This window comes from Neolamprologus brichardi, chromosome 23 (assembly GCF_056152115.1).
Source record: "Neolamprologus brichardi isolate AB-2024 chromosome 23, ASM5615211v1, whole genome shotgun sequence".
Lineage (NCBI taxonomy): Eukaryota > Metazoa > Chordata > Actinopteri > Cichliformes > Cichlidae > Neolamprologus > Neolamprologus brichardi.
In genome coordinates, this window is record NC_142125.1 from 32390719 (window position 1) to 32407166 (window position 16448).

The 16448-nt window shown below is 40.6% G+C and overlaps 1 protein-coding gene across 5 annotated transcripts in view; it reads left to right on the forward strand.

Annotated features, from left to right (window-relative positions):
• The first annotated feature begins 341 nt into the window (after nucleotides 1-341).
• The window catches only part of nbeal1 (neurobeachin-like 1), a 55615-nt gene continuing 39508 nt past the window's right edge, over nucleotides 342-16448 (forward strand). For 4 of the 5 annotated variants that reach the window (XM_087836525.1, XM_087836527.1, XM_087836523.1 and 1 more), the window contains exons 1-5: nucleotides 342-415; nucleotides 931-1330; nucleotides 13582-13673; nucleotides 15994-16155; nucleotides 16303-16384. In XM_087836525.1, coding sequence (XP_087692651.1) covers nucleotides 1280-1330; nucleotides 13582-13673; nucleotides 15994-16155; nucleotides 16303-16384 — 387 coding nt within the window. In that variant the 5' untranslated portion in view covers nucleotides 342-415; nucleotides 931-1279. The remainder of the gene's footprint in view (nucleotides 416-930; nucleotides 1331-13581; nucleotides 13674-15993; nucleotides 16156-16302; nucleotides 16385-16448) is intronic. The other variant, XM_087836524.1, reaches the window with a different exon arrangement.

The window sequence follows — 16448 nt, forward strand, 5'->3', positions numbered from 1 at the left end:
TACTATATGCCCACTATGACAGCAAGATAGACCACAACCCATAGTTTCCATTTAGGGAGAGTAAAATTGCGGCTCCTTTGAAATAAACATCATATAAACTTAATAAGCTCCTTATGGTGTTATATTTAGCTTTTTACGTGTAATTATTTTAATTTCATTAAACTATTCTACTTTATTTATGACATTTTGATTATGAAAGTGTTTACAGTTTTGGCAGCTGTAACACCGGTGTTTTCCAAATTTTGGAGCTAAATAAAATATGTTTATTTTATAGAAATCAGTCGACTCTTATTTTGAAATAAGTCAAAGCGTTAGTCCACAGGAAGTCGCTGTGCGTCCTTGTTGTCGGACGCTGGACGTAAAACCAACTACTCTGGAAACGGTGTCAGTGACAGTTGGTCTTTTCTTTGCACAGGTGAGCGGTCTGCAAGTTATCGATAGGTCTATTTTTATTTCTGGTGTTTTTATCGGTTTATTACTTTCATGTGAGCCCTGTGTAGCCGGGCAGGCATTGGCGGACGAAGCGTTTGTGTCACATGAGGAGGAGGAGAAATGGTGGCTTAAAAAATAGAAAAAGGCTCTTTTTTTTGACAGACAGCTAGCTTATAGCGAGCTTGGTCAGGTAAGGTTAACTACACAGCAGTGTTTGCCCAGGGTGGCCGAAGAGACTGTACGGATTACGCTAGTTATTCAGCTTATCAGAAGAGCACACAGTAGAAAATGGGCATGTCTATATGTATGTGTTTTGTCGCGTAGTTGACCGCCACAGTACATCTGAGCTCGGAGCCAGCTGGGTTGCTCAAAGTACACAGGGAGTAACGTTACTGAAAGTATTTTGTTGCTCGCGGTTGATAGCCTTGCCATTTGTCTTACAGTGACCAAACATCCGCCTCCATCATATGTAATTGTCTGTGTTGTTATCCTTCATAGCGCAAACGCTGCTGGGAATACCTCCAAGAAGAAGAACCGGGAGGGGGAAAAAAGTGGGAGTCGAGGCCCAGCTGCTCCAACAATTCCAGCTATTGCACTCCGGGGGCTTCACATTTCTCCTTTGCCATGGAATATATTTTTTAAAAGTCTCCCTCTATCAGGCTGTTGCCTCAACACGTTGCACAGCTTTCCCCACTCTTTTTAAAAGGACTATCACACCTTTGTCAGAGTTGGTAAGTCATGAGCACTGAAGCAATGAAGCCGTTTAGCTCATGACGGGGAACCATGAAGCAGCCAGGGAAGTGACCTCTGTGGACACCGCAGCCCGAGGGTGCCCCTCACTGGCACCATGGCATCCAACGAGAGACTGTATGAAGTCTGGATGCTCTACTGCACCAAGGTAAGGTTTCTCCTTTTCCACACACACACACTTCCCCTGTGGAAATGTCGTTGGTGTGAAGTAATGGACCGAGCGAGGGCATTTCCTCCCTGGCAATTGCCAGGGAAGGTTATTCACTCATGCTGTTTATGTTTTTTGAAGTCTAGCAACAGATTAAGCCCATTTGCTCTGACAGGCTGTGGTTATGAGAAAGTACAGCCTGTGCTGACAGACAGGTTGAAGGCAAAGACAATTAGTGCATTGCGGTAAAAGGCAGACTAATGAAATTGCTTGTAGATCCTGAAGGAATTATTGCAGCGAGACACATTGTGTTTATAAATGAATAATTAATTCACTGAGGACAAATTTTCTCATAACGTCAGGTGGATGTGGTTTCTAATGAATGTTAAATTCAACCCCAGCGAGGATGCATTCTTAAATGTATCATGGTCGTGATATGTTGTTAATGCTCCCTTACTTTACCAGTAGAGATGAATGAAGGCACGCCAGAGTAGAGACAGCACCCTTTGAGTCAGCTCTTGGCAAGATTTAATTCACCCTGTGATAAAGCATGCGCGCATCCTGCCGTCCAATCAAAACGGGTTGCCTGAGCCGCTCCTCACGTGAGCCTGGCTGCAGTCACACTACCTACCTCCCACAGTAATCCCTCACAATAACGCACCGTGCATAGCCCTCTGAGAAGTGTGGAGGGCTGTGAAGCTGTTACACTTATTTTTAGATTACGACATCCAATAATCCTCATCCTGAGAAGTAAAGCATTTGAATGCTGACACACATGGAGTGTTTAATACCAGCGAGCTGGGTGCCTGGGGTCTCTGAGATTGTTGCAGTCACCTGTGAAAAAGTGAGCATATACATTACATTTGCTCTAGCAGGACTTCTTCTTTGCATTGACTGAGCATTATATTGCAGGGAAGGATCATTTCATTCGAGCCTGGCTTTCAGCCAGAGTCCACTGAGCTAATCTTTATGTCTGCATGAAGCAAAAGAGATGTGGCGAGAGATGCATTCTAATATATATGATATACATGTGCACGTACAGGTGAATTGAATCATAGTTGATCTTGTTACAATGCTGGGATACACTGGAGCTTTGCATTCATACTAATGCTATTTGACAAGGACACCTCTGAAGCCCAGAGCCTGTTAAATCAGCACTAGGGAGATCTACACAGTATGGGGCAGACCATTTTAATGATATGGTTTGTGTGTGGGTGTGTGGGTTTTCTAGCCTTTAGTCACATGGTCTAAATTGGTCAAGGAATGTCTCTTTCTGAGGCTTGACTCTTGTCTGAGCTCTGAGACCAGCCACACTGTGTCCCACCAAGTGGTTAACTACGACCGGCCTCTTATCACAACTTTTTCTTCCCAACTCTTTCTTATTGCAAAGTAGCGAAACAGTTTCCTTGTTTTCAGGGCTTCTGCAGGTCATTAGAAAATCTTAAACGGTTTGAAGGGCAGATGGTGCTCTGTCCTTGTTTTTATTCAGTGAGCTCTGCAAAAGCTTTGGGCTCCTTTATGAAATGGTGTAGGAAGCCTGATCTTAAAGGAGCTCTTATTGATTTATTAATAACACCCATGGCTGCTAAGTGAAGTGGTCTTTGCGGGCAGTTCGTTCAAACCTTTATTGGCCAAAACGGTGGACACACTCAAGACTGCCTTTGATTATTATTCATGTATTTTTCCAAAAACTAGGAGACCAGCTGTGTGTATATTAAGTGTCAGTAAAAGAACAAGGTTGACTTGGATGAAGCAACCAGGTAGGCACTTGTTATGTAGCTAAGTTACATCTAGCTGGCTGGCTGACTGCCCCCATGTTGGCTTTCAATGTGAAAAGTCGATACTATTTAACTTTATGACTTTACATCATTTACATCCCCAACTGCCATTTCAACTCATATATGACTTTGCTAGTCACAGTGATAGCATGGCAACAGCTAGTTGAAGATGACCAGCTGAGGTACGAGAACGCGCTACATATTAGCCCAGAGACAGTATAAAAGATTCAAAAACGTAGCTACTATGATGTCACCCAATGTCCAGTTATGAAGCCTTGATATGAGTGTTTCCACTGACGCCATGTTTATTTACAAAACAACAACAACAACAAAAACAGGATGAAGAAGTGCAGCTCTGACTGTGAAAGCGCTGCTCTTTTGGCTAACATCTTATAATTGACAAGTGATTACCCAAAGAACGTACCACAGATCCATTCTGAAAAACAGTTTAAGCAAGATTTACAAAATGATTAAAAACTCAGGAGTGAGGTCACTACAGAGAACTATAGGTCTCTAACTCTAAATAGTTTTGTCCAACAACAGCTTACGTCATTTGGCGGTCTTCAGGATAAATTTTTCATTTATTTATTTCAGTTTTATTTATTTATTTATTTTTTTAAATCTCTTCCACTTTAACTTTCTTTTTCTCACCCATAAGCTACAACTATATTTTATACTGTCTGTCCGTTAGCCAGAAAGATGACTCGGCATCAGGTTTTGGTCCAGAAAACCAAACAGTTTGACTCGAACACTCTGCTGACGCTAACCAGCTTTCCCCTGATGGCCAAATTCCAGGATGGGCTTCATTACATAGATATAGCTATTTTATAGCCAATTTCACCTAACATTAACTTATCTGCAAATTCACACAAATTACATAATGCCTAACTAGCAGCTAGTTGGCTAAACCTAGTTTGCTTTTTCACTAACAGTGTCACTAGCTAAGTTCTACCTGATGCCACAGCCTTTGTCTTTGTTTTGTTGTCTGTATGTGGAGCTTGTGTTGAGTCTTTGTGCTGGGAGCCAGAGTAAGGCAATATGAATAAGCATAAACGTCACATTCTTTGGATTTTCATGGAAAATTTGACTCAAGTCCTTGATATTGAAATCAGACTGCATGCTGTTAGAGGCAACAAAGAGCGTCAGGGAAAATCTACTGTTCGAATTAGGTTGGAGTCCTTTTAAACATTAGCAGTAAAAAGCAATTAATACATGAAACAACTGCCTAATTTGCAATGAAATGCTAGTAAAACACACAGTACTGCATTTAAGCTATAGTTTAAACTTTATAATAACCTCTAATTCAACTTTCAATGATAATGCAATTTATCATAGAGTTAGTAATTTGCAATATTATAACACTTTTAAGACTTAATGATTATCCTGAATGCTGTATTAACTCCTGAAACTTGACTATGTGACTCAGTTAGATGACTTTGGAGGCATCTGTCATATTTGTGTACTCATCCTGATACACACCTCTTTCATGTGCCTTGCCTGGTTAATCACTGACAACAGTAGAGTCATGGCAGCCTTTAGTGTCAGAGGTTAATACTGGCACTATTGTCTAAGGAAGAGTCATTTAGGTGAGTGGTGTTGACAGTAGAAGCTTTTACAACACAACCAGCCCTCGGCTCCATTGGGAGAACCAGCTCGTCCTGTTCTGTCAGTCAGATGTCTGCTTTCTGATGATCTCTCTCTGAATCATTATCATTCACCTGACCACTTGGTTCCTGGTACTGAAAGAGGAAGAGGCAATTTTGTGTTTAGACAGACATGTGTCTCTCCTAGAAGTTTGACTTATGGCATTATAAAACTACTTTTGAATACACTTTAAGCCAGAAGTGGCAGCTGGCCTTTTGGCATACTGATGAAGTCAGAAATTGTTGGTTGAACAGCTGTAGCATCAGTTCCAGTGTGGAGAAGTGTGCAGGAGTTGGTGTTTGTGTATGCACCAGGTCATATTAGCCATATCTGAACACAGGCACAACATCACAGCTTTATCTATTTATACATCATGTCTATTATTTGGGTAGGGTCATTTATGAAAAAACAAACAATAAATTAGGTGCCTTCAGATTACACTCAGAACCATATGTTGCTGGTATACTGGCCTTTGTTTTCCCTTGTTGAATGACAAATGTGTGTTTATAGTGTTTTTGTTTTGTTTCATTCATTTCTTGAAATGGTTGTCGACTGTAGTTTATAACAATTGTTAGGACTATTTCCTACCACAGATTGATGCACATTTGGTGCTGTTTTGAGTATTTAGGGAAGTATAGGTGGGCAGAATGTAGTATTTTGTCCTCCAGTGTAGTTTCAGGCTGTGCACTCTAAAGTTTTGAACACTATTATGTAAAATAATATTTACCTTAAAGTCAGAAGGTCAAAGGAATGCTTACTGTATCTTTGACCTTTCGATATATATTGCTAGTAGGGAATAGTTTGGAAACAGTAAAAGCTTAGTCTGTATGAATACATTTACATTGTTTGAAAAGTACTGTTTGTATTCATTATTTAAAGCTTCTAAAGCTTCTAAATTAATGTATTGGTAGATGTCAGTTATTATGTTGTATGCATTTCAATGAGAATCTGCAGACTAACTCCAGTTTGCTTCTCTGAGTTATAGTGAAGCAGAGAGGTCGCAGACAACAGCCAAGATTCTTATGTAACGAGCGATCCTCTTCGCTGACTGTCATTGGTTCGTGCCATAGTGTTGTCCCGCAGCAGCGGCTGGTGGCTGCCGGCATACAGTGGCGCAGTAGCTCTGCTCTCTCGCCAGTGTTTTATCCAGAAGGGCTTGTCAGACAGTGGAGGGTTTAGCAGATTCCTGAATCGTGCCAGTTCCGCTCTTAAGGCCATTGTGTGCTGCAGAAAAGCCTTTTTGATTTAACCAACCACAGGGAACATTTTACCCTCCTGTGGCTTTAAAGTTGACTCTGGTAACTTAAGAGGAACAGTCCTCACTCTCTTTTTCAACTGTCCACAACACAGGGGATTCACAGAACCATCATCCTGTGTGATGTCACCCCACACCACCCTGCTTTTTCACTGGATTGGAGCAAATGCCAGTAATTTGCATAAACCCTTGCTCTTATGGGAATCAGCATGCAGTGAAAGCATTGGTGGAAATAGGAAGCAAAAGAGTCAAGCTGGAAATGGTGCAAGGTTTCAGATTTTCACATATTTGCTCAAGTAGATTACCCAGTCTAATTTCTGCTGTCTCTCTCTCTCACACACACACACACACACACACACACACACACACACACACACACACACACACACACACACACACAAACATGTGCATACGCCATACCTCACGCAGTCTGACAAGCTCATGCACTCAGGCTTCGGTTTACTGAATGAGCTGCTCCGTGAAGTTTGTTCCCTCAGGCTAACTTTCTTCCCTGGTGCAGTTCTTGCTTCTCATTTTCCCTCCATGCTATGAATATCTCTGGCATAACACTGATGTCACTAACAGGGTGTATCAGACGTGCCTCGTGCAGTGTGGACCCCTATGCACATGCACATGCACACGCACATGCGCACACGCACGCACACACACACCCACCTCTGGCACTTATGTCATGGCCAGAGGAGTTGTCACAGAGTGACGGGTAGTGCTGTAAGCCTGTATGGCAGCAGAAACAGAAAAAACCACAGCCGTCTATTAAATCTAAAGGGAGGAGGCCTTTAAACATTGTGGTTTCAGCGACTCTATGCCACTTCCACCTAACCAGGTTGCCCTGAACTGCCACCCGACCGGCTGGCTGACCACGCCTGTCTAGCATCTCATAACGGATCAAGTCAAAACGATGCAACTAAAGATCCTGGCAAAATGACGACATACAGTTTTAGAGTTATAGAGCATTGACAGAAAAGCAGTATTTAATGCCCTAGGAATGAAATAGCTTCCCTGGGAACGCCTTGGATTCCCCACAGTGGAGCTGGAGGTGGTGATTGGTTCAGTGGCGTCTGAGCATGGCTGCTTAGACTGTACCTGGACCCAGATAAGTGGTAGAAAATAAATGGATGGTCAAGAATGAGAATAGACTCCAGAAGGAATCGTCTTGTTGTTGTTGTTGTTGTTTTTTTTAAATGAGTAACAATTAGAAAATCCAGCATAGGTCTCTCTTCAGCCCTTCAGCTTTTTCTTTTGGTTCATGCATGTCTCAGACATTCGAAATGACTGAGAGCTATTGATAAATCCAGTCTGGGGTCAGTGGGGATTTCTCTGTTAAGAAGGACGTGCATTGGTCTGTGTTGCTGTTGACCTTGGAAGGTTTACAGAGGTCAGTTTAAACAGATATTTGGGATTGTGATGTAGCTGGGCATAGAATTTAATATGATAATGAACTAAATCATAGAGGCATGTGATTCTCTCATGGGAACTGTCTGTATACACATTGAGACACAAGAATATTGGGAATCTGGCTGGACAAGGTGTGTGTGTGTGTTTGGGGGGGCTGTGATGAAGGCTGAGGATAAACAGGGCAATGTAGAGCAGGGTGTGTCCCCCGCCTGCCACAGTACAAACCCTCAATGGGCATCTGTGCTCCCAAGCTGCTGCCTAAAAGAGGACATTCTTTAAGAGACATGCACACAGTCATTCAGTCACAAACTCACTTGAGAGGGAAACTGCTGGCTTAAATCATCATCTTCTAATTTCCTGGCAGCAGCATTCATATGCACATTAAGACAATAGACTGTTTATTGCTCTGGTTAAAGAGCAGCGTGGGCACCATCCAATAATAAATGTTTTTCTCTGTCATTGGTGTAAGTGACGGGGTAACACGGGGAAAGAAGCACACACAGAAGACAGACCGTGGCCTCCTAGCAGAACATATTACACACGTGGTTCCTGCTGAGTTCCAGTCCGACATCTCTCTCCCTCTTTTCTTCTTTTTTTGTCTCTTCCTCACACACACACACACACACACACACACGCGCAGACGGAGGTCAGCGTCACAGGATTATTCTGATGACTTCACTTGGAATAGCACAGCGCTGGCTGATTCCCACTCTGACACGCAGACAGAGGCAGTCTCCCGCTCTGTAGCCAGGGGCTGAGCTGGCTAAGAAACACTGATTCTACTTTTTCCAGCTGATATTTTTTTCCTTAGTTCTGAATTTGTAGTCTGCAAACTCTTTTTGTTTATGCAGTGATTTAATAAGGAGTTTCGTAAATTGGTTTATGAATTGCCTTCCCCTTCACCATTTCCCGAACATAGGTTTTATATGGGCTGGCTGCCTGTATGAGTATATTTTGTGACTTATTTTAACCCCATCCTCAGTATAATATAATTTTAATGTCCCATCTTTCTGTCACTCATAACCAGCCTCACGATTTATGTGTCAAGTTTTACTTTCCAGCTGCAGCTGGTTTGGCTAGGTTACAAATCATAATATTCAACTGCTTCTCTAGGTCTTGTGGTAGCTTGGACTACAGCTGGCAATGACAACTTCTGGCTCCAAAAAGCTAAAAGGGTGGCAGCCGAAATGCTAATTTGAGGCTTCAGAATGTAGAGTCCAAAACCAATGGGTGGCGTCATGGTAACAGCATCAGTCTTTAATATACAGTCTGTGGATAAAAGTCACTGGAGTGGATTATTCCATCATTTATTTGTCAAGTCGGTCTTCCTGTTTGTCAGCCTTTGGAATGATGGGATGTTTTCTGAGCTCCCATATAAGTGAAGTCACAGCAACAATGCAATGAGTGCCAAATACAGAGTTACTTAACATCCAATCAAAATCAGTTTTATTTTACATATATTGCATACGGGCATTGTATGATGTGAGTTCTTGTTATAGCTCCCTTTGTACAAATTTTGTTATGCAGAAGCTTGAGCAGCTGCAACAGAACGAGAAGAGGAGTAGCATTACATCGCTTCAAAATTCTTGTACTTCCTCATGGCTTGAACGGGCTCAGACTTTTAGCTCTCACACAGTTTTCACTGGATTGATTGTCATAATATCAGTAGGCAGTTCCCCAGAGAGTGACTGCTAAGGCCTTTAAAAAGCTCCGGGCTTTTTAGTTAACTCTATCCTTTATAGAGGTCAGAGGGGTTACCACCAAATCACAATCTGATTATTTAAAGACCTCTGAACGAGTGGGGTTCAGACTACTCTACCAAATGCTCAATAAACCAAGTGTTACTATAATCTGCCATGTTTAACTCTTCAGTTCTCCTTGACCTAGATTGCTCACTCACACCCTCCAGATGCCCCAAAGTCCTTATGACAGCATCTGTTAAGAGTGCTTGAACAAGAGATAACTTGTGTATGATTATTTGATGATGCTTTCAGAGTTAAGTCCGTGATACAGAGCTGAAACGATCAGATTTGTGTGGGGGTTTTATGTTGTTGTTTGGGTTTTTTTGTTTGTTTTTTTCATTTTAGTAATTTTCTTAAGAGACATTGGCAAGTATTTAGTTGTTACAGCTCTGGTTTTTAAGCAAACACTAACTTGAATTTTCTAAACAAAGCACTTAACCAAACATGAGCAGTAGATTAATTGGAGACAGTAAATCATCCTTAGTTGAAGTCCTGTTGCAGTGTCTGCTGTAACAATACTACTTGCAAATGCTGTTACTGCCACACCCATCAATTATGCTCAATGTTCGGAGATTATATGAACAATGCGAAAAAGATGTTTCTGTACGCGTTGCTTGCAGCCATTCATTTTGAGTGTCCTCAGGTCAGACCAGTTGGTGTGGATTTTGTGTGAGCAATGGGGAGGGACACAGTGAAGGGTCTGGATGTCCTCCGCCAGAAATTTCAAACATCAGACTTTATTTCCTGAATTCCGGATTATTACATTCTGATTATGAGACATAGGTCTTTCTTTATATAAAGCGAAACAAACAAAGTCAGGCATTAGGTAAGGAAAATGTAATGTTATAGCGCAAAGGATGTAGCAGTGACAAAAAAATGCATTGTTCTAAATATGTTGCATTTATTAATGCAACATATTACATGTAATGCTGCGTGTCACGGTAATAAAAAAATTTCCGGAGTAATTTATTGTAGCACTGTCACTTGTGTGCGTTGTCTTGTTTGTTCCTGTCTGGCCAGTCCTCCTCTGCAGCTGATGCTGGTATCCCATCTTTCTCTGGGCATTGTTCCATGGAATTTAGGAAATGCCGGTCAGCCGGCTGCTAGAAATGTGACTGTTAGGAAAACTGCCGGGCCTGTTTTCCATCCAGTCAGGTGCAAGTTTTAGCTTTCACGCCCTAAGAAAAAACGCACGTGTGTCACCATCAGTTACAGGAACCACGGCCTCTCATTCTTATTTTGCTTGTATACACTAAACCTTAAATTCAAATTCTGTTGCTTCTGAATATGAATCAATGCTGTGAAAAGAGGGTCACAAAAGTCGGGTCAAACATTGCAGCTTGTTGTGTGAACCACATAATTTTCTCACACACACACACATAAACACACTGCTTGTATAAATATATGAATCTGTTGATTTTTTTTTAAAAATAAAATAAAGCATTTTAATCTATTTCTTGTTTTCTCCAAAATCTAGGACATGATTATATACAGGAAAGCTTGACACAGTATGCAAAAGAAAAACCAAATAAATAAACAAGCAAAAAGTTTCATAATTGTCAGTTTCATAATTTAAAAATTCTCCAAAACTAACATTTTCTTTGATTTACTTATAAAAAATAGAAAGGGGTCAAATTCAGTGTGAACAGTAATAGAAAAATAAAACACAGACACAGTTTTGAGAGAATTTTACAACAGCAACCAAAAACAATTTTAAAACTTTTCTCACCAGTTTAAGAGCAAACCAACAATTTTCACTTTGTCATGTGCAATATTTGAAGGGAGCATTTTGGGAAAGCACTACAAGGTAGAGGCTTTCCTTTGAGAAGGCACCTTTGGTCTCATAACCAAATGTCGAAATACAAAAAACCAGCCAAGCCGTGGCTATTAAAATCAATAAGAACAAACCTGAAATTTTGCAACAGGCAAAAATGGAAATTTTCATCCTGAAAACTCTGCGACGCTTGGATGCAGATAGTTGCAACATTGTTAAATGGAACGACTTTTTCCTTGACAGGGAGCGTATCTGCTTAAACTTTGAAGTGCTTGATCAAAAAGCAGCATAAAAAGAACTGAGGCCAATTTTACATCAACTATCAAATGCTCTGCTCTACCTGAATTTTATGGGTATAGCGCATACTGACCTCAAAACCTGGAAACACAATGGTTATGGACCGCCATGAGTCTCCCGTCAAAGTTATTGACTTTGGCCTAGCACGTCCCATGTCTGCAGGAATTCCTGGTACCTGTTTGCAGACAATTTGGTATAGAGCACCCAAAGTTGTTCTTCATATTCCATATAATGAAGTAATTGATATGTGGTCTCTGTGGCTGGTAGCTGTGGAGGTTGCTATAGGGGTGCCACTCTACCCTGGGAGTATGGATTTGATGTTTTGAAATTCATAGACACTCAGGGCCAGCCAACAGATTCTATTCTAGACTGTTGCATGGCCACAGAATATGATTTCAGAAAAGATGACTACCGTAAACAGCGCTGGATATTTAAGACGGGAGAACAATTTCAGTGTGAGACAGGATACCAATTCCAGGATTGGTATCCAAGATTTAAACTTATCTGAGATTTTTAGTAAATGCAACTTAGGTATTGATTTGAAAATTCTACGTTTCCTCTTTCTTGAGTTATTGCATTCACAAACTTGGGTGTCCACAGCGACCGGCCACATACCAAACTTTTTTTAAATAAAGATTACAACACACAAATAACAAAAATGACCACACTACTGTCCTTTTTGACAGCAACATGACACACATTTTCAGCACCCATAAAAAAGAATAGATGAACCACATTAAGTTAAATACATCAAATGTTGCCCACATGGATATAAAACAGGAAACATTATATTCAAATACATTCTGAACCAAAAGGGCTATCACAAGCATTCTGCAGTGCCATGCAATACCCTCTGGTATGCATGCATATGTCAAGCTATGCCAGTACTACCTCAGGAAAAAAGGACACGATGGTAAGCTTGAAAACATGGAGTGACCCCATCGAGCTGGTTTGGGATGAACTGGACAGAAGAGTCGAAGCAAAGCAACCTACAAGTGCCACACATTTATGGGAACCTCTGCAACAGATATGGGAAGAACTTTCAGAAGAATATTTGATCTCTGTTGTAGAGTGAATGCCACTGGTGTGTTCAGCTATTATATCTGCCAAAGGTCGCTACTTTGATTAGTCAAAAGTTTAGAATACATTTTGGTCTATAAATTGATTGCTTGATTTATTTATTTTTAACTCCAATTGCTTATTTGTACAATGCTTTCATTTCAGAGTGCAATGAGATTTTAAACTGGATGATTTTCATGTAAAATATGGAAAAACTGGTGTGTTCTAAAACTTTTTGACCAGTAGTGTATGTATGTGTTTTTCTTGCTTCTAATATAACCAGAGCCAAATATAGAAAAGGCACTGGGAAATATTTACTCAATCCTAAATGATGTGGGGTGATTAGCTAAATCTGATGTGCACATAAGCATAGAGGAAGTGTGGTAATGTGCTTAAACTGAAATCAGCTTAGTTTTATTCTTGAGATCATTCTCCTTCTGCTTGTCTAACAGCATAGGTAAACATAGAGGCTAACAGCTAGTCCTCCCCAGCATCAGTGCTCTAGTTCAACAACCAAATCTGCGTGAGATTAATATCCTTTTTTATCCATGTTTCAATTGAAATATCATCATGCAACATTATGTCTTTGGACTATTTTTCTAAGGGCAATTGTCATATTATAAAGATTTTATGTATCTGTCTAGTTCCTCCTACATGAGAAGACCAATCTTGATGTAACTTTGCAGAAGTAAAATTAAATATCTAAATTTCATATACAAATATTTTATAGGAATTCCACAATCGTTTAGATTTGTACATCAGCTGAGTATAGAATGAAATGTCAGACTAGAATGGTGACCCCCCAATATAAGCATACACATGTTTGCGTGTTTCCTATCCCTGTGAGGACCATTCACTGGACAGTGAGGAAGAGTGGAACCGCGAAACAATTTTGAGGTACAGTTAGGAGGTCAGGGGGCAGTTCAGCGTAAGCATCATGTGTTGTGTGTGGGTAAGCAATCATGTATGTATGGAAAGGACAAAATGCGTACATGTCTGTTGGGGAACATTGAAAGGACTACGAAGCGATGCATGAGGGGCCAGGATTCAAAGGTATTCCAAAAGTCAGAAATCCGATGTCGACCTCACATTTCCCAGCAACTGCTTCCTGAAGTTCCACACAGAAAAGTCATTAATGTCTCACACATACACCACACAACAATAAATTCAATCAAATTACAGTCTGTCCACTGTCAGCCATTTATTTATTCTAAGTATGACACATTTGTCTACAAAGGTAACTAAAAATACTGTTTCCTCTCTGTACCCTTCTGTTCTTTTCTCAGAGGGATCCAGACTACTTGAAGCTATGGCTGGAGATTTTCATCAGCTCCTACGAGCGATGTCTCGATGTAGACTTTGAAAAGACACCTTCAAGGTAAACTGTGGCAAATTGCAATGCTGAGTGCCTGAAGCTTTCTTTCAGTATAACATATATAATGGTCGTAAAACCGGAATTAGCATTTACACTGAATAACCCATTCTTATTCTTTAACCAAACCCCACTGGTTTGGCAGGAGAAAACACTGACAATGACTTGTCTTCTTGATGAGGAATATTTTAATAGGATGGTAATTTACGCTCTTATTTCTAGCATGTGCACCATTATTAGCTAACAGTGTTTTAATTTATCAGCAAATTATTTCAAAGTAGATTGCCAACACAATTTGTGTTGTTCCCTTTTGGTACGTGCACTACTACCGAAGCCTCAAGTTTGGTATTTTGGTTGCTGCTATGTTTTGGTTTGGGTTTTATTTAAATCGTATTCAAACGAGATGCTAATATGCTAACTGTTTAGGCAATGCTACCTAGCCTACTTAGCGAGTAAATGAGTAAACACTAAACTAAGTGGGTGTTGCACAAGCTTAATATTTGAATAGTTGTGTAGCTATACAAAGTGGAAATAGTTGATGTGAATATTTTTCTCTTATAAAATAAGATTTTCCTTATTTTTTTAGTTTGCCTGTTAGGTTTTAAAGTGCTTCTTCTGCTTGAAGGTTTGGTAGCCATCCATAACCACAGAAATAGAAGGAGAATGTGCTACTATCACAGAGATAGCTGTCAAAAAACAAGGTCTGATGTAAACCATGCCAGTAAAAGCTGGCTGGTCACAAGTCTGTCACAACTATTCACAGTAATGTGAGAGCAGTTTGGGCTGGTGGTGGTTTGTTTAAAGTTTAAATAGTTTAAAGGGTTGGAATAATTTTTCTTGCTCTCTCAGGTTTGACTCGCTTTTGGAGTGAACCTCAAGAGACCAGGAGCTGCAGTTTCTTTGCACTCTGCTTTCTTGTTTTTTAGCCTTGACAATAACTCCTCGTTCCTATTTCTTAAGGACTGGACATTCAGACATGCTGAGATTTGCCAATTTTATGGCTAATAGCTATTAGCCAAAAACTCACCTCGTTGGTGGAAAAGTATTATTTTATATCTGCCAAACTACCTTCTTCTAACTTCTAATGATTAAAATAAATAAATAATAAATTAAAATTAAAATCAGTTCTTTGCTGTTATGTGTAGACATAACACCGGTGCATCCCTTGAGTTAGGTGTCTGTTTTTTAGGTTTGAATTATTCATGTAGATACTTGATGTTAAGTGACCTACAGAAGATAATTTTTAAAAGTAGAAGAAAGTCTGGCCCCTTAGAAAATACATAGAAGGGTGGCTCTAGACTTTTGCACAGTATTTTTGTTTTGTTTTTTAAATTTGGAAGGTGGTTTGGGTTTTTTTCTGTTAATGTTTCTTTTTGCTAAGACAGTCAGCTGTTCAGTTTCTCAGATTCCTTTCAAACTAGTTTCTCTTCCTTGCTCAACTGGAACAGATTTGTTGCTCTGCTGCTGTTCAGCCTTGCACAGTAACCTTCCACCATCTCTGTCTTTAACATTTCACCCTAATTACACTTACTTAATAATACACCAGTGCAATCTACTCAGTTGTAAGGAGCGGGTTCAGAGCTACCTCCTCTTGTATGTCATCCACATCATGACCACACACCGTGGAGCTTTCCACAGTGCAGCCTGAAATAGCATGGCCACAACAGATGCTTTTGTGCAGAGTGGTTTAATTTTGTTGCAGGTGATGCTCTGCATCAAAAGCACCATGCCGACACAAATCAGTTAAGTGAGAGACACCCACTCATCATTGGAGAGCGTGTATCTAGGATTTTAGAGCAGCTTAGTTAACACTGTGGCTGTGCTGTTCTGCCACTTGTGATCGCATGAACCTCAGATGAAGCCTTATGAAGTCAGTCACATTTTATGAGCAAAGCAGAGCCACAGGATTGGGTGGAGTAGGATGGCCGAATATGGGTGTTTCAGTCTAATTGGCTAAGGTTTTTTTCTGCCAGCCTGTTATTTTCTTTTTTCGTCCTTTGAATGATGTCATGTTCTTCTTCCTCCTTGCGTCTTTGTCCTCTCTTCCCTCCATTTGTCTTCTCCCCCATCCTCCTTTCATCTCATTCCCTTCCTCTGCAGCTGTCACATCTGCTTCCCTACCATGGGATTCTCTCTCTCATATATGAACAGAGTGCAGCAGTCATGCAATTTTTTCTCTAGTAATGAATGACTGAATGCACCAGGCATGTGTACGACGCGGTGAGAGCAGATGGTGCTTTGATAATCTGCTGATCCTGGTACACAAACATGGAGTCGACATTCCTTTTCATCCAGCTATGTGCTTGCGATGCTTCTGTGTCTGCAGACCAGAAGAGGTTCCCCCGGTGTTGACGCTCCTCCCAGACAACATCCTGCAGGTTTTGCGCCACCAGTTACTGCAGTGTGTCCAAAAAGCCTCTGACGGCCTGGAGCCCGAGCAGCAAAACCTAGCACTGCTGCTGCTCAAGTTCCTCATCATCATCTGCAGGTCAGGATGTTAAACATACACATGCTGTAAAGTTGCTGAGATGAAATTTCACTCTAATGAAGTAGGTGTTCCAAAGTAAGTGATGGAGAAGTTAACAGTTGACTTGTCTTGTGTGTTTGTGTGTCCATGATTCGATGTTTACGAAAGGAACCTATCCAATGTGGAGGAGATTGGTACTTGCTCCTACATCAATCACATCATCACCATGACAACACTTTATATTCAGCAGGTCTGACTCCTCCCTTTTTCTTTTGCACATATTTCTGTGTCCTGTGGTCTTGAAGAATGTATTA